We start from the raw sequence: 22624 nt of genomic DNA, 5'->3' as shown, positions 1-22624 counted from the left end.
TCAGAGTGCCCATAAACATTTTTTTAAGAAAAAAAAGCACTGGTTAAGCGTATATATACATATGTACCGGTATATATGTATGTATGAGTATACACACACACACACATATACATATGCAGTTATGTATATATATGTGTGTGTGTGTGTGTTTGCCTATATATATTGGCAAAAAAACCAAACCCACAACATTCCCCCCAAAAAAGATAAAATATTCGATATATATATATTATTGTTTAGTCGTTTAGTCGTGTCCGACTCTTCGTGACCCCATGGACCAGAGCACGTCAGGCACTCCATTCTCTCATATATATATATTCTCTCATATATATATATATATATATATATATATATATATATATATATATATTCTCTCATATATATATATATATTCCTCGCCGTCGAATATATATATATCGAGGGAGGGTAAGAGACTAAACGGCCAGCAGTATATATACATGTACACATATTCGACGGCGGGGAAGAGGTTAAACGGGCAGCCCGGAAAGGCCTCTCCCCCTCAGAGTCTCCGCCTCGGCGCGGCCCTTGTCTCCGAGCCGGCCCCTGCGCATGGCGCTCCGCCCCTTCTCCTCCTCCGTCTCCCTTGGTTTCCGTTGCGAAGGAAGCGGCGTCGCCGGTTGCTAAGATGGCGGCTGGGCGGCGGCGCCCTGGAGCCGGGCGAGGGGCTTCGGCGGGCGCTTCTGAGGCGGCGGGGAGGGCTCGCTGGAGCCCCCCCGCTGGGCGCTGACGGGGATCCCGCGAGCGAGGCGAAGGGCGGAGAGCGAGGGCGAGAGACGGAGAGAGAAGCCAGAGAGCCGCTGGGTGTGAAGATGGCGGCGGCGGAGGGCGGCTGAAGGTTCGGGGGGCGCGTGGATGGAGCCTGGCGGAGGCGCCAACGGCAACGTGATCGGCGGCAACGGCAGCTTGTACTACTACTCCAGCTACGGGCGGGCAGCGGGCGGGAGCCAGGCCGCCTCGGCGTGGGAGGCCGAAGGCGCCGCCGAGCCCGCTGCCCCCGGCGCGAGGAGGGGCGTCTCGGAAAGCGCCCTGCCGCGGGGCCTCGGCCGCCGGGCCCTGAGCGCCTTGGGCCCCTCCACGTATCCTCCTCTCAGGGAGGGAGAGGCCGGGGCTCCTGTGGGGCAGGAGGCGAGAGGGCGGGAAAGAAGCGCTTGTTGAGCGAACAGGTGGGGCGCTCAGGCCAGGGAGGACAAAATTTGGCGAGCCGGCCCCCTAATTAGTTCTTATTTTCACAATAATTCATTTTGGTACAGTTGCTTCTTAGGGGTCTTCTCAATAGGCTCGCTGAAACTTCACTGAAATGCCACAATAACAACAACAACAACAACAACAACAACAACAACAACAACAACAACAATAATAGCCATCTCCAGGTACAGGGTGGTATGTAACGACAATAAATAATAAAATTAAAAAACAAGTTGGTTTATTATTATAATTATTATAACAAAAACAGAAGTTGATTTTGTTGTTGTTATCATCATCATCATCGGTGCTTTTTTCTTGAAAAATAGGTGCCAGTACTCAGCACCATGAAGTTGTTACAGTAAGTACCACACTTTTTAACACTTTTTAACAACAACAAGAGATGCCGGTACTGTGTACCCTTGAGCACGGGGGGGGGGGGGAGCACTGAAATGAAAAACAAAAAAAGCACCTTCAACAAATTAAATGTGGGCTTGGGTGTCTAGGGTTTTCGCTACAGTTTCTGTTATCTTTAACGTCATGATCAGAAATCTAAAGATTCTCCTTGAAAGGGACTTATCAAAAGAGCGTCATGAGTTGCTAAAGGATCAAAGACTGTTTCGTAATCGAGCACGAAAACATTTTCTAGAAACAAATAAAAGGAGGAGGTATGTAAATGTAAGGCATGCTTGATATTTTAGTTGTGGTGGTAAATAATTGTTTGTGGGACGGAGTGGTTCAAGTTATTTTGAAAGTGCAGTTGGTACAGCCCCTCAAGAAACCCTTTTGCGACAGCTACCTGCCTTGAGCCAGGTACTTGAGAGGGTCATGGCAGATGGGCTTCAGGTGTATTTGGGGAGACATACTATTTAGACCCATTTCAATCTGGCTTCAGGTCCATTTGGGGCATTGGTTTGTTCTTTTCATTGATCAGCTGTATCAGAAGATATACAGAGGGAGCATAGTCTTGTTAGTCCTACTGAATCAGCAGATCTTGATAGTTGAGCCACAGTTTTCTCCTTCATTGGCTCTGGTAGGCTGGCATAAGAGGCACTGTGAAATTTTTGATTCTGCTTCTGGCTGAAGGACTGCTTCCAGGTAGAGGCAAAGGGGAGACTTTAGCTTGGCCTGATGGCAATTAGTTTGTGGGAGCCTGCAGGGCTTCGTTCTTTCCCCCATCTTGTTTAACATATATGTAATGCTGCTGAGTGAGCTCATCAGGCGATATGGAGCATACATAAGTATGCTAAGGATTCTCACCTTGTGTCTCTCCCTACCATCTGGAGGCCCGTTCACAACCTGAAAAGAACGCAACCCGCGTCTATGCGTGCACGGGTCACGATTTGCCGCTTCTGTGCATGTGTGTGACGTCATTTTGCGCATCTGCACATGCACAAGTGGCGAAACCCGGAAGTAACCCTTTCCGGTACTTCCGGGTCGCCGCGGGACGCAACCTGAAAACGCGCAACCTGAAGCAAACGTAACATGAGGTATGACTGTAATTGAATAGATGGCCTAGTCTGGCTGGGGTTACATTTGCTCTGAGGAAACAGGTGCACATTCTGGAGTTGCTGTAAAATTAATCTCTGTCACTGATGTAGGATATGTTAGGCCACAGATACCTGGAGGAAAAAGTATTAGTTGTAACATTTATGGATTTTATATCATTTGAATGTTTTATTGCTATTTGTTTTGTTTGCTACTTGTTTTATAATTGCAATACCCTGCCCTGGGATCATTTGGTTTGATAGAGTAGAATAAAAATGAAGCAAATAAATAAAATACGGTAATGTTCAAATGATACTCTTTAAACTTAGAATTTATAAAATGCTGCAGATTAACTGAGGTCCTAATCTAATTATGAGTTTCCAATGTGGCCATGAAAATCTAAGAAGTAGGAAACCATGGCTTAAAGTTTAAATTAAATATAAATTTCTTTCAGGATAGGCAGTGTGGCTAGAATAAAGGTGATCATGCCTAACACTTAAAGTGGTGGCCTTTTGAGATAAGTGCTAAACTAAATCATACCTGGAAGATTGAGTATCTTGTTTACTTCTTGTTAGACTCTTGCTTTGCCCTGCTGCAGTCAAGAAATGTTCAGAGTTCATTAGTTTGCACAATGCGAAATAGTATACTTTCATGTAACAATAGATTCCTTGAGTCAGTGTCTGTGTTATGAACTGCTGCTAGTATTACTTTCTGACATGATACTCTTCTTAGTACAAGAGGCACTTGGTACAGATTTCAACAAGCAGGAACTTGCGATAAATCACAGATTTAGAGAGGGAGTTAAAGAATAGGGGCAATGCAGTGGACGTATTTTCATTAATTAAAATAGTTATATCCTGCCTTTCCTCAAGGGAGCTAAAGGTGGCTAACAACAATAAATTAAAATGATAAACACACGAGAACAATAACACCCCCCAAAACAGTAATGAATCCCACCCTGGGACCACTTGATTTAATGAAAAAAGTTGTAGCTTATTCTCAACACAGACCCTATGTCCAAACAGTCACCAAGAAGCTGAAGAATAGGGAGGCACATTCTACCTGATAGGAGGTTGATGGGAAAGTAGTCTCCACTTCGTTGGGATTATTTGTACATAGAATAATTTATAGTTTTCAGGTATTCTTTCACTGTTAGAAATCAAGCTTCTATGCCAAACAAAGAAGTAAATCTCCCCTGGATTCACAAAGCCCCGAAGGAACAGAATATACACTTTAAAGTATATATGTTATCCCTTGCTTGATGTGCCAAGAAATTGAATAAATCTTTCTAAGAGTACTTTTTATTATAACAGTAAATCTTTATACGTTTTGAATGCAGCTTTTCAGTCATTAATACAGACTTTTCTGCTAAAAATCTGAAAGATTATTTGTTCTTTATCCTGGGGGTGCCACATATGCTAGCAATCAGATCTAGTTACTCCATGGTAGCTTATTACTTCATTTCCCAGTGCTCAAAGGTGAGCTTGCAGATACCAAGAGGGAAATCAGTGATTGTCATGTCAGGGAATGGGTATTTAAGAGTGTGTGTGTGGAGACAGAGATGGGGAGGCAAGGTCTGTGCATTCAAACATGCAAGTGCATTCAAACTGTCTGTGCATTCTGTGCATTCAAACTCTGCACATGCCAGGAGAGAGGTCAGGACATGACAGAGTTTGAAACATGCTTCTTAATATGAATCACTGATGTATTTGGACAAAGAAGGATTTAAGCAAAATGGTGCGAGCCACTTACCATGGTGATTACTTTTATTGAAAGCTGTAGTTGTTTTTACACAGAGCACTTGAAGAAAAATGGAAGGACGTTGAAGAAAAAGAACAAAAATTCAGAGAACAAATTTTGCTGCAGAGGAAACTGAAACATCAGGAAGCAACTGAAAGGTTCCAGCGTGGTCATATTCCACTTTCGCAACGGAAAAAAGTTGAAGGTTTGCATATTGCAAATGCAGCTATATCTATAATTCTTGCATTATAATGCGAGTTAGAAATAGTTTTCATTCCAGATTAGTATCTGTCAAAAAAACAAATATTGCAAAACCTAGGGGCCATTCCATAAGTGTATATTAAATGAACAAATTATCTTTTCCTTTTAAAAAATAGTTTAAAAAGTGAAATAATGTTATAAAAAAAAAAAACCACCATGCCCACAATTATGTTGATCCTGCAGAATGCGTTATTGTAAGCTTAACTTAGCCATCTGAATAGCCAGAAAGGTCAGGAACAATATGTGCTAGACAATGAGAAATATATATAAACAAGAGGAAGTCTATAATTTTCATAATACTGTTTTAGTGTGCTGACTGACCCTTGGATTGTTGGGGTTTTGAGTAGTGGCCTCCTTACTGCTACTTCTGTTTAATCCCATGTATGCTCTTGGTGGAGCCAATGCAATGCTCTTCATACTGTGCCCACCAGCAATGTGTGGTGTTGGGTAGCCAGGAGATCAAAGCAGCTGCATCTTACCAGCTCCTTCTGCCTACCATTATGCACTTGCCTAACCAGGTCTTGGTCTCTGCTCCAGCAGTGTAGCAGCCCCCACCTGGGGCAGACCAAAGTTGTTGAGTTTGGGTTTTTTTAGGAAAGCTGTTGAGCTTTCAGGACAAGGGGAAAGGTGACAGAAAGAAGTAAGAGGTGCTTTTTTAGCTCTGGCCACAGCCTCTGCTTTCGTGAAACCACTGGTGGGGTTTTCCCATAGATCATTGGATGCAAAACAGCTGGCAATCCCTGATCTAGTAACACAGTTGTGAGCACAGAAATAGGTTTCCAAAGGCAGATCTACACTACTGACAGTGTAAAAGGCTGCTGTGCTTTGGGAGCTCTGCATCTGTGATGCAAGTTTGGCTCTCTAGCCTAAGATTAGCTGTGTCAAAACTGACAATTTTGATTGAGCATTAGTTTTGGGAGGGTGCAGTACCTCTTCAATGTTAACTGCAGCAAAGAGCAGTAATTTTAGGGGTGAAGAGACTGTGCAATGTGGAAGACTTTGAATCTTGTGATAATATAACCACTGGCACATGTATTTCATAATGCTGACTTTGATTCTATGATTCAGCCTGCAATCGATTTCATTTCAGTTTTTCTGCATTTTTGTATGTGATTCTTTGCCTTGGAAACCTGGGTGTCCTTAGGTAGGGGTGTGTGTAGAATGATGCTGAGCCTTTACTGTTAGTGACCAGGATTGCAAACTGTTTAAACTCATTAATTTCAAATTACTTCATGTATCATTGAAGTTGGTTTCATACGTAAACAAACTTCATTACTGGGCAGTCGTATGAGATGTAATTTTGTATATTTCAGGTTGTTTTAGTATTTAAATACAGGATCCCTATTTCAAACTTGTTTTTGATGACACAGCATAACAATTGTGAACGATTCACAAATACACATTTGGTTCTGCTCCAGTCTTTATAATTCTCATGAATTATAAAGTACTCTCTCGGGCATCTAACAGTTGTGAACACAGACAGTCTGATGTCTCAGTCAACTTTCCAAGGTTGAAACTATGTGATATGGTATTTCACTTAAATATTCTCCACTCAGGAAGTCATGAGTGCGTCACCTCCGATTCTCAGTGGATGTTTCCTATCCACTGATCAAATGAAAGACAAAAAAGCAGCATTGGTAATGATGCATTTTGATTTGACTGTGAAACTTCTCCAGGGATTTCTTACTTGTTTTTTTTCATAAAAATTATACACCAAGTTTATACATCAAAACTTTTGATGGTTAATGAATTAATTTCATTGTGTGTGCCTGTTTCTTCATAATTAATTACTGAATTAAAGGAAGCCACCCATGAGTAATATTATTGATATAAATATCAATCAATACCAGGCCACAGCTCAGTGGTAGAATGTCTGCTTTGAGTGCAGAAATGAACTGGGAGCCAGAGATTTTCTCCTTTGCATGGCCTGTTGGGTGCAGAAATTATTTAACTGCTGCATTTTATTTATATTACTTTTCAAAACAAGGGTGTACTTTCATATATATATATATTCTGCTTTTTTATTTCATTACTAATATTTTTATGAATTGTTAAGCTACCTTTAATGTCATTTATGGCAGAAAGATAGCAAGCAATCTAAAAAATAATAATTTTGACCAGACATTTCTTATAGTCACTGCCCTCCTCTCCTACCTTTATCAGGGCTTTCTATTTCCACCTACCAAAAAACATCTACTGGCACAATCTACCAGGAAGTTTTTTTATATGGACCCCATTAAAATGAACTGGACTGAAATAAATAGCAGAAGTAGGCTATCGTGGATTGTTCTCTTTTTTTGTCCCTTATATTGCATACTCCTTGTTGCAATCACATATGCTTAATTTAGGGTCCAGTATCATTTGTAAATTTAGCCTTAGTTGTAAATACACTATCATTATCGGATGCCTCAAAAATTCAAAAAACAGTTTAGGAATTGCAGTAATTGTTGGTGCATTTAAATAAGTCAGAGTGTGCAGAGTTTGCAAAGCCATGCTGTATGGGAACAACAAGGCAGAAGAAGGACTATAGTAGTAGAGGGCTGATGTGGGCACAATTTTAGAATTGTAGGAGCTTTCTAGGGGTGGGGAACTATTCCTGAGTTTTTGTGTTTAAAAGCTTGACCTTTTATTCAATATTTCTAAATGCTGTCATTCTTTTTAATTCCTAGTGCAGAGAAAACCAGAACCTAAATTAGATGAGGCTTTAAAGAAAATTCAAGTAACAGGATTACATTTGTCACCATCCAAAGTCATTGGAAGGTAGATATTTTATTTGTTTAATTCAATCATAAAATTGCTGCAGTACTTGTGGGCGGAAGCTAAATGCAAGATCATATAAAATATGCTTTTCCTCATTCCCTAGTGAACATGTTGGGTGAGGGGAGGTCATGGGAAATTTTCCTTCCATTAACTTCTGTAAATTAACGTATTAGAATCCAGGCCCAATTTTGGGTGAGCCTTCCTTCATTCAACAACTGCCACATCAAATCCCATGTTGTCCAAGGTCCCCACAACTCTCCTAAGAAGCTTTTCAGAGGTGCAGGTAGCTGCAGGAAGGGACAGAAAACTTGCTTTCTATGAAGAGGACACATATTTCCCCCAGAAATATGCATTTAGTAAAGCAAAGTAAGAACTTAATGCAGTATATAAAATGCAGCTAAATGCAACACCAGCAGAATCACTTTATTCCTAGTTTGGGGCAAATTTTTACTGAAATATGCTTTTCACAAGTACCTTCTATAGTACCTTATAGCTACTAAATTAATTTTAGTGTGCAGAATGTTTCACTTTAGCTGTAATTTTTTACTGTGAAACTTTTCGTGAAAGTAGTAAAAATGTAGCTGGAAGTGACTATAATGTTTCTTCTCTGCAAGAGCTGCTGACACAACTTCCTCAGCTACTAGAAATGATCCCTTTTCCTGGAAACAGAGCTCAGTGAAAGCTGGCTGTGATAGGATAATGCAGGAAAACAGTGGTTCAAACCCGGACAATTCCCAGCTTCTCTTCCAACAAAATCTGAATGAAATGCAGCAACAACTACAAGAACAACATTTCAGCAACCTTCAGGTATGATGTCCTGGCAGTTATTTACATCCTCTTAAAGGTGCAATTCATAAACCATCTAAGTAGGAGTACCTAATGTACCAACTTTTTAGACCCATTGCACCTGCTTCAGTGCCAATTTAAGGATCTAGAAGCCCAGGACTTCTATCACCTTGAAAGGTAAAACAGCATGATAACCCCCACACAGAAGTAGAACTTCACATGAAAGGACATTAAGGTGTTAACAGAGTCTTCCTTATCCTAGGCATGTCACCCCTGTGAAGGTGCACATCACTGCTGAACCGGGTGTGTTGCAGTATCCTCAGCTGAAGTTGCTGTTGCAGTTGCTTTATCAGTCAAAGAGCATCAAAATCCATTCACTGCTTATGTTTAGGTTTCTTTCAAGCAACTGTATTCAGTTTGGTTTGCTGCTTGAATTGCAAAGCAATACTATAAACAACTTACTTTTCTTTTGCATCGTTAAATTGCCACTAGGGGCCGCTGGGGGTTTTCTGGCAAAGCAGATACAATTTCCCAACTGTTGAAGATAATTACCAGAAAGGGGAGCTGCTTATACAGTCAAACCTCAATTGTCGAACGTAATCCATTCAGAAAGCCCGTTTGGCTTCCGAAATGTCCGACGACCAAGGCGCGGCTTCCAGTTGGTTGCAGGAGCTTCCTGCACTCAAGTGGAAGCCACGTTGGACGTTCGACTTCCAAAAAACGTTTGAAAACTGGAGAATTTACTTCTGGGTTTTTGGCATTTGGGAACCGAAACATTCCAAAACAGAGGCGTTCGGGAGCCGAGGTTTGACTGTAAATATGTAAGAGTTTAAACATACAGACAGACAAATGCTACAGAGTAACCACTGACATTGTTTCACTGTGGTGCTTTGCTTTGAAACTCACATTTAATAAGCAAATGTGAGTGGAAAGCAATAGTTGAATAGGGTCAGTCAAAATCATTGCAATCGACTGTACACCATATCCGTATACATTGTGGTCATTTGAACTCTCACTTTGCGGTTTTACAGGTCTGGTAGGATTACAAAGATTCCTAAAAATCCCCCCTTTTAGGGCATATAAAAAGGTCACTATGCCAGTATGAATATTGTTTCCTATTAATATATCCCTTTAAAATCAAACAAAATTTCAGTTCTAAACCTAATTCACTTCTAAACCAGAATATTGCTGTAATATAGTCACCACAGGGTTTGTATGTACTTTTTTGTGATTTTTGAGTTATAGCGCCTGTTTTCAAATAAAATTCAAGAGCCTGCAATAAAAATTACTGGGCTGATATCCAGTAATATTTTTTATCCAAAGAAACAAGCTTCACTGGTTCTTAGCTATAAGCAAGGAAGAGAATAAGGTAAACTATTTTTATAAGACTTAAGCTGAAAACAATGAAGCAAAATCATCATTAGTTTGGATGCTATTGTGGTTTCCAACTATCTGATTAAAAAAAATTAATACATTTCTATACCTCCCTTCATTTCTCAAAGTGGTTCACAACAAATTTTAAAATACCTTTAAAATACCTTAAAGCAACAAATGCAGCAGCATACAGAAACCAGGGCAAATACAACAAGATGGTATTAATGGCTAGCAAAAGCCTGGAAAAACAAGTGAGCTTTTAACAATCACACATTAGCACTGGCGCTTAACTTATTTTATTCCTGCCAGGTTGTGTATCCCAGGGGCTTTCATAGGTAATTTCTGTCTAAACTTGCAGCACCAGACATTTGAAAAAACATTCAGCTAAATAGACTGAAATTAGAGCTAGAAAAATCTCAGGCATGTGGCTGCCTATAAATTCGATATACAACTGAAATGAGTTCTTCCCTGTGCAGAAGTGGCACCCAAAATGTGCGGTGTATGAGAACTTGCAATATTTTTCTACCACTGAAAATCAGTGACCAAATAGAAGCTCTAATTAAGAATACTGGCTGTTTGTGACATTTTTAGCACACTTCATCCTGTATTCAGAATGATATTCTTACTTGCAGAGATGACTTGAAAAAAGATCTTTGAAATGTATCCTTGAAAAATTCTACAGTTTTCTATCAAATTATTCCCAACTTTTTCCTTTTTGATTTGGTAGAGTGTCCACAAGGACATATTGATGTTTATTTGAAATGCAAACCTGAAAATCTTACTACTTTTCACACACGAAAACATAAGGACCTCTCTGATTTCCCTAATTTTCTCTTAAACTTTACCAAGAAGATGGGTCTTAGTGATATTTATAAGCTGTTTGCTTTTCTGTCTTAGGATTTTCATCAAGAAGTGAATGAAATAGCCCATACAGAAAGTGTTTGCAGTGTGGACAGTCTTGAGGCTGCAGAACCAAATGAAGGTTGCACAACACCCAGTGAAACATCTTCTTTATCTGCACAGTTGGACTCCTCAGTCCACAATTCAGAGGAATTACAGACTAGAAATAAAAGTTTCTCTGATGAAACTGACATGACTTTTTCTAAAAATCAGCATGTAAATAATTGGCTTACAAATTTAAATACCTCAAATTTCCAGACAACCTCCCCCTTTCGTGATATTTTAATAAAATACAATGTCATACCTTCTGACGAGGACACATGCAGTCCTGATCAGAAATCATTTGTTCAAAGTAGGTCTGAACAAAGAGAGACTGCAAGAGATGCTTCTGATGAGAATCTAACCTTTGCACAAAATGAAAGAGAAGAGAAAAGTTTTCTGTCAAAACGTCCGTCTTCAGGCACAGAGGTTCCTGTAGCTACTGACAGCCCGGTACACGAAATAAACAAAGCTTGGGCTGTCCCTGATCCTTCAGTTGTTTCACTACAAGAGAGAAATTCTCAGCTTCCCCAGAACAGAACCTCATCAGCACACGTCTCCTGTCAACAAACAGCAACCTCTGCGGTCTTTCCTACTGCCCCTTACAATGACAGCTTCTCAATTAATTGCATGGAGAAGGGAAATGATCATTCAGCAAGATGTACTGAAGATATAGACTGTGTGGCAAGCACTAAACATGAAAAGGTTGTAGCATCTTTGTTTGAAGAGATGTGTAAAGGCTGTATAAATCAACAGAACGCTAATGGAGATAATGAAATGACTAAAAATAGTTTATCTATGTCTCATGAAGATTCCACTGCTAATCTATCTGATCTTGACCAACAAGGGAACAACTCCAATGAAGAAAAAGTAGTGAAATTTCCAAAAAGCATATTGAAAAAAGAATCTAAGTATGAACTTAGCAATTTCAAGGCAGTGGTTGTCAACAGGGGGGTCAGATTTGGGACTCAGCCTGTGATTCCTAGAGACAGTGTTGAATTGGCAAAAATGAAAGGGAAAGATGCAGAGCAAAAGAACTGTAAAAAACTTAGGTGGTTTGATGAAATTAACAGAGCAGTGGGTGATGAAAAGCATTCAGAACAAAATATCATTGAAATACCTCATGCACAGCCCAGATCACCTGGTTCTCAAATTAGAGCTGCCACTTCTAGAACTAATGTTAGAAGCATTCCCGCTTGCACTCTCAATTCTGTTTTTCCAGAATATCTCCAGGAGAATTCTCAGGCATCTGCAAAAATTGCTACTGTTAAAGACTCAGATAATGGGATGCAGAATGCTTTTGTATCTAAAGGATATCATGTTGCTAGACAAGCATGGATGGCGCCAAGAGGTGAAGAAATACCCCTAATATATAATTGTGAACTAAAAAATCCCAAAAGCAATCCATGTAAAAGTAGAACGAAATTGATCAAAAGACCAAAATCTGCCAAAGCCACATCAACTTTCACAACTAAAAACCGAAAGGGCACCATTATCCGACCACAGTCTGCTAGCGAAGCCACAAAGGTTATGAAAACTCAGGGCAAAATCATGGCACCTCACCCACCAAGTAAGCCCATACCAGGCAAAAAAATGGATGAAAATCCAGCAGACAGTGTGTCTCAGTCAGGAAATCTTTGGAAAGCTCACACAGATACTGAAAACAGTCATTTTTTACCTGAAGGTCAAGATTTATGTTCGGATACTACAGATTCTCCATCTTCAGGTACTGCTTGCAATTCACAGGTGGCCACTATGCGACCTTCGTATAGCATATTTACCTATGAGCTGTTGAGGAAGAAAAAGGCTACTGGTCAAGCAGTTGCCCGGTGCAACAGCTTTCCAAAAGGAAACTCTGTGTACTCAGAAAATGGATTATGTCGCGATCGCACACCAACCGATGAAGAAATCACAGTTTTGTGGCAAGGGGTGCATCGTGCACTGGCTCAAAAGGATGGTGCTGCTGGTAAGATTTATGTGTTTTCACTGAATTAGAAGGATTTATAAGACTGTATATTTGATAAAATCAGAACTAATAACAGAGGGCCCATTCAGAGGGACTTTGAAAAAAGTTTAATTTCAGGCATATTGTGCCAATCTCACATTATCGTCAGAAATAACAAAAGGGCAGGAGTGCACTGAAAGAGAAAGACCAGACTGGACATACTTCCTTTCAAAACCAAGACAAAAATTGTTTCTAACAAGTGGTATTCTGCCCATTACTGGTTTTAGTCAGTCCCTGACCATGACAGTTACAAATAGGTGTGACTAGCTCAGCCCTGATGAATGTGGATAAAACCACAGTGGATAAAACCACGGTGCCTTTTCTGACTGGAGGATGAAAGCTCCTTTAGAATTTTTAGTAGAGCTGAATCAAGCCATCCCTGATGCATTTTCATATATAAACAAGCCCAGCTCTGGGTTTGGAGGAGCCATGAGCAGGCTGCCCTCACCCAACCCAGCACCTCCCACTGTTTGGACTCCCTGATGTTAACAATACTGCAGCCACCTCCTTCCCCCTCACAAACAGGCTTATTTGGCAGGGGGCCTGGAGCCAAGTAGGTTATCAGCTCTGCTCGACACCTGGTGGCTGCCATATTTATCTCCCACAGTGTTGCTGACCTTGACTTGCCAAATGGAATGAAGTAGCCATTTCCTCCCAGTACTTTTTAGTGCCAACACCACCAGATTAGCCCACTTGCAAGGGGAAGGAGAGGCTGACAACTACAGGAGTTCTCAGTGGCAGCAGGTACTAGAGGCAGTCCAGGCAGGATCAGTGGCAGAGCTTCATGCTCTGGCACCGGGGGGGGGGGGCAGAGAGCAGGCGGGGCAGGGCAGGGGAATGGCACCCAGCACAGGCAGGGGGGCAGCTGCAATGGCACCCCACCAGGATCGCGCTGCCAGGGCTGTGCACTCCCCCCGCTCCCCTCTTCCTCCTCCAGCGGGCAGGATATCAGCCCTGGTAACGCAAGCAGATTTCCCAGTATGTTGTAAATCTCAGCTCATCTGTAATTTCAAGGTGGGATTACTGCAATGAACTCTTTGTGGGGATGTTGACGATGGTCCCGAGGCTACAGCTAGCATGCAACATGATGCCTAGGTTGCTTATGGGAGCAAACTGCCACCAGCATATATAACATATTGCCTGTGGGATCTGCACAGGCTACAGAGCCAAGTTCAAGGTTTTGGTATGAACATACAATGGTACCTTGGTTTGCAACCATTTTAGATGACGATGACGACAACCATTTTGGATTACAACCACGTCAAACCCGGAAGTGTGTGTCCCTTTTTTTGGATTACAACCCACCCACCCTTTTTTTTGGAGGCCCCATTAGTGAAAGCGCGCCTTGGGTTACAACCTGTTTTGGTTTACAACCGGACCTCCGGAACGGATTATTGTTGTAAACCAAGGTACCACTGTATAAGGCCCTACGCAGTTTAGGACTAGGTTGCTTGAGAAACTGCCTTATTCACTATGTACCTAGTAGGCCACTGCATTTTGCAGGAGGATCTCTCCCTGAAGTTCCTAAAATATCAGAATCCCACTACACAGTAATTTGAAGCAGGTGTAGCTGTCCCTGTTAAGTGAAAAGCATCCCTATTGAGATACAACAGGTGCCCACTATCTGGAGTTTCCAGAAACAACTGAATATGTTTTCGCTTCACTTTGCCTTTCCAGCTTGGGGGGCAGGGGGGAACATGTCTCTGCCTTGTGTATTGTATTGTATTTAAATTTATTTTTACTTGTTTCACTTGGTTTGTTTTATGGTTGTAAATTGCCTGTAAATTTATCTGAAAGGTGATTTATTAATTCAACATCAATAATAATATTAGTAGCTGTTATCTGATATAACATTTTGCTACTAATGAAGTGAAAGCTCATTTTTGTTAATGACTGAGTGCTTTGGCTGTCATCTAACAGAGTCTTGGACAGTGTGCTTAAACCTGTGGTGCTTCAGTAATGAAGGGAGATTGGATGCGCCTTGAGTGAATGTTTAACTTACGCATTCATACATTGATTTGGTCTAATCATCTGCTGGTAAATTAGGTCTTGCTGCAACTTCACCCCACATGCCTTAAAGCAATTGGGTGAAATAATACAGTTGGTTGTAAAACACACACACATTCCTGACTAATTTCTGAACTGCTGAGTGAAGTTAGCCTGACAATGTAATTTTTAAATCTTCTTGTGTGTTTTTCTTTTCTTTCAGGAGATTCACAACATGGTGTTACACTCTGTAATAATTCAAATAATGGCGACTTGCAACCCACTAGACCTAATGTGACTCACATCACAATTGATGGTGGCAATCTGATGGGCAGTATTAAATCAGGTGTCAGAGTGAATCCAATATTTGCTTCTCCACCAAGCAGTAAGGTTCTTCCTTTATCAAATTTTGTTGGGGGGGGAGAAAACGAGAATATATATAGGCCAAATTTAATGAATCTTGAATAATAAATGTATAGTAATATGTATAGTTATACATGTATAGTATACATATACATATATACATATGTATATGTATAAAATGTATAGTAATATATGTATAGTTAAGGAATATCTTTAGTCAATGAGCCATGTATGAAGTTTGGATTGAGTCTGTACCCTAGTTTCAATTCTGTATTTTCCGCACTGGCAACTTTTTGAGAGTAAGTACAGTGATGCCTCATGTTACGGCCTCCAGAACGGATCCCGTTCGCAACCAGAGGTACCACTGTAATGTAGAAGGGTACCTGGGATAGGCATATATGGTTGTGGAACTTTCCTAAGTACTGAGAGTTCATATTGATAAATTAGAGTATGCTGGTATATTCTGAAGTGGTTTCTTCTACAGCTCACGTGCTAATCGAGGGCTTTATTCATGAAAATTCTTTTGCACTTGTCTTTTCCAAACATTCCTTTATAATATCAGAACTAGTATAATTTTTAGTATTTTTACCACAAGAGGAAAATTAGAGAATTTGAAAATAAGCTAAATTAACAAATATATCCTTTTAACTTCATTGATTTGAATTTGCTGCCATCAATAAACTAAAGCTCTATTTAATTAATCTACCAATTAAAGTTTGCAGCTCTAGTTATAAACTACCCCAAATGTTGACCCATAGCTCAGTGGTAGAGCACATTCTTGCCTGCAAAAGATTCCAGGTTCAGTCCCCATCATCTCCTGCTAAAGGAATCTCAGATAGTTGAACTAGGAAAGGCCCAAACTAGATGCAATGGTGGGAGATCTATAATTGGATTGTCGTTTTGTATAGAGTAAATAGAAGTGGTTTGGAATAGAGCCATGGTACAGGAGGAAGTTTTTGTTGTTTTCCTCACACGGGTTTTCTGATCCACATCTCTCTCAAACAACACACACCCAGAATTGTACATTTGCTCCATGAGGCGAAGCATATATGTACCATACAAGCAGGTTTGCCATCTATCTTGCTCAACACTACTGATATAATCCAAAAGTAAACTCAAGTTAAGCCATCTGTATTCCTTTTTTCTGCATATTTATTTATTTGTTACTATGTTTTCCCTATATGTGTTCAAAGTAGCTTATAAACAAAAGATAACATTGAAACTATAATTATAATTTAAGTATAAAACAATATAACAAGGTGTGTGTTTTGTGGTGCTTTTTTATCCTTTTCAGCTACTTTTGCCATGACAAGACGAAAACAAAGTATTGAAAATAATGAAAATAAACGCAAGGCTCTTTTAGAACAGAGGAGACAAAAGGCAGCCTCTGCAGTATGGAAGCCCACTAGTGCCGTACAGGTATATCTGATAAATTTCTGACTGAAAAATATCAAAAATTGCTGTCCCAGGGAAATGGATTCTGTATCGTGCAGTTAAAAAATTAAAGAAAATTACAATGTTACTTCCAGTAGAAAATAGATTCTACAGTTATCTCTAGACCTCTTGCTTCCACTTCTCTGATAAGGCAGAATGTAGAGAGAGGGTATTCTGTACATTATAAAGGAAACTCTCTGGTGGAGTCATTTCACAAATAACTGTTCAGGTTTACTATATCCTGAGTATACTTGCATATGTAACCTGTTCATGAGTTATCATAGAGCACTATGTGGGAATCGCAGTCTATTAAATTTTTCTGCTGTAGTTCAGTATCACCACTATCACAGGTTAATGGTCCTCCATAATACAGCAGCATATGTTATAGATCTCTGTGTGTGTGTGTGTGTGTGTGTGTGTGTGTGTGTGTGTGTGTTTTAAGGCTTTTTCATTATTTGATTTTCATTTCAGAGTAACGTTAGCACTTCTGGACCATGAAATGCTAGGATTTATTTTTTCAAGCAGTTTGATAATAAAATTCTTTTTTTATAGAATACGACACAAGCTGTGAAGCGAGCACCACCTCATTGTGCAAATGATATAGTGCAAGCCATGGGTGGCATCAGTAATTCTGATGAAGGTAATACAGCATGTTTCAATCTGACTGTTGCTATGAATTATTATTTTAAGGTTTTTATTATAAACCTATTCATTGCTAAGTATTGTGTCCTTCCCACTTAAGGAATATCTTTGAATTTTGCATATAAACTCCCATTTGTAGAGTGCTTGTAACAACAAGGTGTTGTACATAAGTAAAAAAAAAAGACACAGTCTTAACACACAAGAGGGTTCCGGGTAGTGAGAAATGGTAAAAGGTTTAAGAACAGTTGAAGAAAACCACAGAAAAAAGGCAATTTTTTAAAAGATCGGGTATCTGTCATGTGTCCATTTCTCACAGAAACATTATAGGAAAGTGATGATAGTCTTATGTCATTTGCTTTCCGAATCAAAAGTGGGGGAAATATTTAGATGCACAGAAAAGGCGTATAAAAAAAGGTAAAGGACCCCTGACAGTTAAGTCCAGTCGCGAACGATGCTGGGGTTGCAACGCTCATCTCGCTTTACTAGCTGAGGGAGCCAACGTTCATCCACAGACAGTTTTTCCAGGTCATGTGGCCAGCATGACTAAGCTGCTTCTGACGAAACCAGAGCACGGAAACACCATTTACCTTCCCACTGAAGCTGCACCTATTGATCTACTTGCACTTTGATGTGCTTTCGAACTGCTAGGTTGGCAGGAGCTGGGACCGAGCAACGGGAGCTCACCCCGTCACGGGGATTCGAACCGCCAACCTTCCAATCAGCAAGCCCAAGAGGCTCAGTGATTTAGACCACTGGGCGTCCTCAAACACAATTATAATGTTGCTCGGATAGGGTCATGATGCTCTGTGGGAACAAATATAAATAAAATTATTTGTGAAAGATGCACAAAGACATGTTGTTAGCAATGGAGAAAGGCTGTAAAAGGTGGGTATTAAAACAAATTGACCCCAGGAGCAAATCCAGTTTTTTGTTTGTTTTCTTTCTAACCTTTTCTACAATACACATTTCTTTTATTAGTTTCAGACAGTACTACACAGTTTATGCTGGCAGAAAACTTAGCAAACACATCAGCTACAGAAAGTGACATCTTGATTGATTTGGACACAGTTCAACCATACAAACAGACTACAGTGCTAAACAGACCTGCACGGCAAGGAATGAGTGCATTGTCATTTGAAGAGCACAAAGTTCTTCAGTCACTCGACCGCATTAATCAAAAGCTACTTAGTAAGTAGTCAGCAGATCATGCTATGAAATTCACCAGGGTAGTCAACTCTATCAATACAACTCTCTGCCTGTCTTCTTGGTAGTAGGTTCCACTGAGATCAGTGGGCCTTCCAGTAAGTGCACATTGGTTTGCAGTTTAAATGTAAATAAGCAATACTGCCAGAATAACCATTTCAGCTTCCAACTGTGTTTTCTCCCAGTTTTCTAACAAATATACCATGCAGTGCCATAATAATTATTTAGTTACAAGGTTATGTGATAGTGGAACTGCTGTTCCTAGATTTAGCTTACAGTACAGAAGATGGGAATGTGACAACCTGCCTTTCATTTCCCTAGTCAAAGAGTTGCCCCCATTTGCAGCCAAATGGTATGTATGCAAGAATCACATGGCAAGGCCAGTTTTTGCACATAAGCACTTTAAAGCAGATTGGAGCCTCTGTGAAGATGGTAGATATAGGGAAGTTCTCTAGGCATGAGGACTCCCATACAACTATAATTGGGGTATTCGTTTGGTCAAGCAAAAGTCCATTCTTTTCAAAGACAGAGAACATCCAAAGTTGCTTCAAATCTTACAAATTATCCAATAACGGGTATGCTCTCAACAATTTTCTATCCTTTCTGCCTCTCTCTCATGCTTTAGGACCAGAATGTTTTGCTGCTCACACCCTATTTCAAACTTTGTTTTGATTTATGACAGATCTGAGATTAGGCGGGGGATACTGACAGAAGGAGGAGATAAGAAGTTCAGAATCCTTTGTCATTTGCTTCTGAACCCACCCCTGTCAGAGGACAAGCTACCTCATTCCACAGGGTAGCCCATCAAATGATGGCCGCCAGACTTAATTCTGAAAGGGGTGCCTACCAAGTAGAATTGGTAGAAGAGTGCCCCTGGCTATGGTGCCACCTTGTTCGTGGATCCCAAAGTACTACATGCCTGCAAACGGAATAGCCAGAAAAAGCTGAGCTGAACGCTTGAGAACATAAAAGAGCTTTGTACTAGAAGAGTTCATATCTCGTTTCCCACGGTGGCCATTCAAGTGCCTTTTGGAAGCCCCCAAGCAGGGGTTATTGCTCTGCAGCAACTAGCACTTGATGCCCCACCACTTCTGAGCATAGTTTCATATACCGCCATGAATTGTAGGCATTTATAGACCTTCTCTCTACAAATTTGAAATTAAATAATAAATATGAAATAAAATTAATGCTTCTGCAGCCCTGCAAAGGGAACAAAAACTGTAGGTAGCATCGAGTCTGAATTATTTACAATCTGAAGGAAGAATAAATTATTGTACACTTTGTTTTTCCCCACCATAAACTTGAAATTTCTTATTTTATACTATTTTAGATGTCCATGAAACCATGAAAAAAATACCATCCTCCACAAATGTTTTACAGACTCTTTCCCCTTTGGTAAGCATACCCATTTGCTCTTCCATTGTAAAATGCATATGAACAATATGTTGTTTGTTTATGATAAAGATGCAGCAGAGATAATCATCCACTTGTACTCTTTCAAAGACATATGGTTGCCTGCTGTCTGAACCAAAATGCTGGACTACATGAATTTTAATCTGATCCAGCAAGATGTGTCCGTCTAATATCCTGTAATAACTGTGTGCTAATGCATGTAACAGTGTCCTGGATGCCTTTTATAAAAAAGAAAAAGAAAAGAAAGAAAGCTGTTTCAGGATGGTATGCAAGAATTTAAGGCAGAGAATAGATAGGAGAGATTACTTAATACTTTTCCCATCTGCCATTTCCCCATTCCAATTTCCCCCCAGCTTAGTGGCTCCGCTGCAAAGGAGGCAACTGGAGATCCATCTCAGACTTGCAATATGTGAACAGACCCAAACCTGGTCTCTGTACCTCAAGACTGAGTCCCTGTAAATCTGGGCAGAGTCCAGCCTGCTGTTGGTCTCAACGTGTATAAAGGCCTCAACCCAACTGCCTATTTCTTTAGCTATTAATGAAACCCCAGAGAGTGATGCTTGCCTCAGCCAGCATTCAACATCCTCCAGTAGCACTTCAGCACCTCTTTCCTAGAACTATTTGCAACCCCTCTATATGTAAAGTACTCCATGCCAAGGTTCATTTTGAACAGGGTGGATGAATTCGATCCAGCCCACTTGCCCTAGATGAAAGGCTTCCTTTAATTAAGCCTTTCTTCTTGTCCCTCTCCATTCAACTCTTGAGAAGGATAAGTGGGGAAGAAGCCTCGGTCATCCTCTTAGCCTCTCAGTGGAGTGGACTCCCCTTCATTGGTGGTTTTCAAGCAGAGGTTGGATGTCCATCTGTCATGGATGCGTCTCCACCCCCATTATTCAGCCCAGACACTGAGGTCCAGCTCTGAGGGCCTTCTGGTGGTTCCCTCATTGCAAGAAGTGAAGCTACAGGGAACCAGCAGAGGACCTTCTCGGTAGTGGCGCCCGCCCTGTGGAACGCCCTCCCATCAGATGTCAAGGAAATAAACAACTGACTTTTAGAAGACATCTGAAGGCAGCCCTGTTTAGGGAAGTTTTTAATGTTTGAAGTTTTATTCTGTTTTTAGTGTTTTGTTGGGAGCTGCTCTGAGTGGCTGGGGAAACAGCCAGATGGGTGGGGTATAAAAATAAAATAAAATAATAATTATTGTTATTACTATTATTATTATTAGTTGAGATTCTTGCATTACAGGAGGTTGGACTAGATGACCCTCGGGATCCCTTCCAACTCTCCAGTTCTAAGATTCAGTGTCCCAGAATATAGGTTGGCCACTTGTCAAATCTCAAAGACCCACTAAGAGCCTAGTCCCTCAATCTACCAGACATTTTGTCTCTAGGTCTGTTGCACCCAGATTCTGTTTTGCCACACTAACCCACTTGGTGACTGAATAACTGGCTGTACTCAAACAAGGTGCCTGCTACAGTATTTTCATCCAGGAAACCTTAATGTTGCTTCAGGACTATCTGTACTTGAGCTTGAAACCCAGTTCTCTATGTCACCGGGTCTTGGCTCTGGTATCCAGCATCTCCAAAAACGAACATACACTGCTCAGAACCTATCCTTAGCTCCATCAGTTCCGGAGCTGGAGTCACCATCCTTAGCCTCTTCAACTGCAGGCTGCAGTTATGAAGACCATGAAGATCACTGTTAAGCATAAATAACAATCTTAGTGGTTCTTCTTTCAGTGGCTATAAAAGGGTGAGGTGGTGAGAGCCTTGAGAACTGTACATACCGTAGCTATTCCAGAACAGAGAACCTGTGCCTCATCAGCAAGCTAAGATGGAGATAAGGATAGGTTCGCAGGAGCTATCAATGCTTTTTTATACGGTTAGAGTCACTACACAGAGATCTAACCTTCGTTCAGAAAGCGAACTCAGTCTCCTATCCATCACAGCAAGGTAGTCTATTATTGTTGGCTGATTAATATCTTACAGCCTTTTAAATATGTCTGTAGGAAGAGGGGGTTGTTTTGTTGTTTTGATTTAATTATTTACTTGTGTTTTATTTTGTATTCTGTGAAGTGCCCTGATATCTTTTGATGAATGGTGGTATATAATAATAATAATGTATAGTCAGAATACTTTAAGCTGTTTGTGTTGTGTTTTCTCTTGGTCTTCCAGGTCGCATCTCCCTCATACATGGACATCATCCCTACCATGCAGAGATACAAGAGTGCATCAGGTGACCCTCGAAACCTAACGCAGAGAAGATACTGATTTGGTCTAACAGAGGCTATTGAACTGGGATCTATTTTAATATATTCTCAGCTGCTATCTTTGTAACATAATTATTTGCAACATGCCTTAAATGCTATTAAAAACAACTCAAACAAAATAAAAGATGTAACACAAGTATTGATTGCTTGTTACCTAGTTTACCTTTAGGGCAAAATATAAATTTTTTATATGCACTTTATTGTAAAATATATTGTATTTTTTTAAAAGAATGGAATACCTCACTTTTAAATGAGTGCTGTTGTTTATAAATTTACTGTACATTTTTAATTAAAAAGAAAAGAAATTATTTTGCTATTGATTAAAAATTATGTATAAGTTCATCTCCCAACTTTATTGCTTTCATTAACTGCTAATAAATTTCTACTACATTTGTAAAAGGTATGTTGTAGAAAATGATAATCAATTATCTGCAGAGCTAACCAGGTTAATATTTTCATAGTGGTTCTACTCCTAGATTCAGAAAACAATACTTTAAAGTCATAACAATGATAGTTTGCTCAAGCGGCTACTTATTGCATCTCTCTGCTCAGTGTCCTAAAAGAAAAATGATATGGCTCACTGAATAACTTGAAGATAACTGAACAATGGTGAAAGGTTTTGGAACATCACTTGTTTCAACTCCCATAAGTTTTACTGTTGAAATTTACCCTACAGTTTCAATCACTTTTTAAAATTTGTTTTTATTTCAACATGCCATTTTTTACATGTAGGTATATTCCTGAATGAAACAAACATATAT

General features: G+C 40.2%; 1 protein-coding gene across 4 annotated transcripts; it reads left to right on the top strand.

Annotated features, from left to right (window-relative positions):
* The first annotated feature begins 469 nt into the window (after positions 1-469).
* Positions 470-21999, top strand: CEP126 (centrosomal protein 126). 4 transcript variants are annotated; one of them, XM_083609578.1, is made up of 12 exons: positions 484-1094; positions 1749-1868; positions 4485-4633; positions 7359-7449; positions 8064-8256; positions 10507-12514; positions 14763-14924; positions 16197-16321; positions 16889-16976; positions 17957-18166; positions 19512-19576; positions 21769-21999. In XM_083609578.1, the coding sequence occupies exons 1-12, from the start codon at positions 871-873 to the stop codon at positions 21862-21864; spliced, it is 3531 nt and encodes a 1176-aa protein (XP_083465704.1). In that variant the 5' UTR covers positions 484-870; the 3' UTR covers positions 21865-21999. The 4 variants fall into 4 exon arrangements, with proteins under 4 accessions (XP_083465707.1, XP_083465705.1, XP_083465704.1 ...); XM_083609579.1 differs by lacking the exon at positions 17957-18166 and having other exon boundaries at positions 482-1094; XM_083609580.1 differs by lacking the exon at positions 8064-8256 and having other exon boundaries at positions 1074-1094.
* The last annotated feature ends 625 nt before the right edge of the window (positions 22000-22624 follow it).

This window comes from Podarcis filfolensis (assembly GCF_964270895.1).
Source record: "Podarcis filfolensis genome assembly, chromosome: 4".
In the NCBI taxonomy this organism is placed as follows: Eukaryota; Metazoa; Chordata; class Lepidosauria; order Squamata; family Lacertidae; genus Podarcis; species Podarcis filfolensis.
The sequence above is the reverse complement of the archived record's forward strand: the minus strand, read 5'-3'. Positions and strand labels throughout refer to the sequence as shown.

Excerpts from the sequence above, each read along its gene's own strand:
- CEP126 (XM_083609578.1), top strand. The coding sequence starts at position 871 with ATGGAGCCTGGCGGAGGCGCCAACGGCAACGTGATCGGCGGCAACGGC. Across the intron at positions 1,869-4,484 it reads GAAACAAATAAAAGGAGGAG|AGCACTTGAAGAAAAATGGA; the intron begins GTATGTAAATGT and ends GTTTTTACACAG. Across the intron at positions 7,450-8,063 it reads CCATCCAAAGTCATTGGAAG|AGCTGCTGACACAACTTCCT; the intron begins GTAGATATTTTA and ends CTTCTCTGCAAG.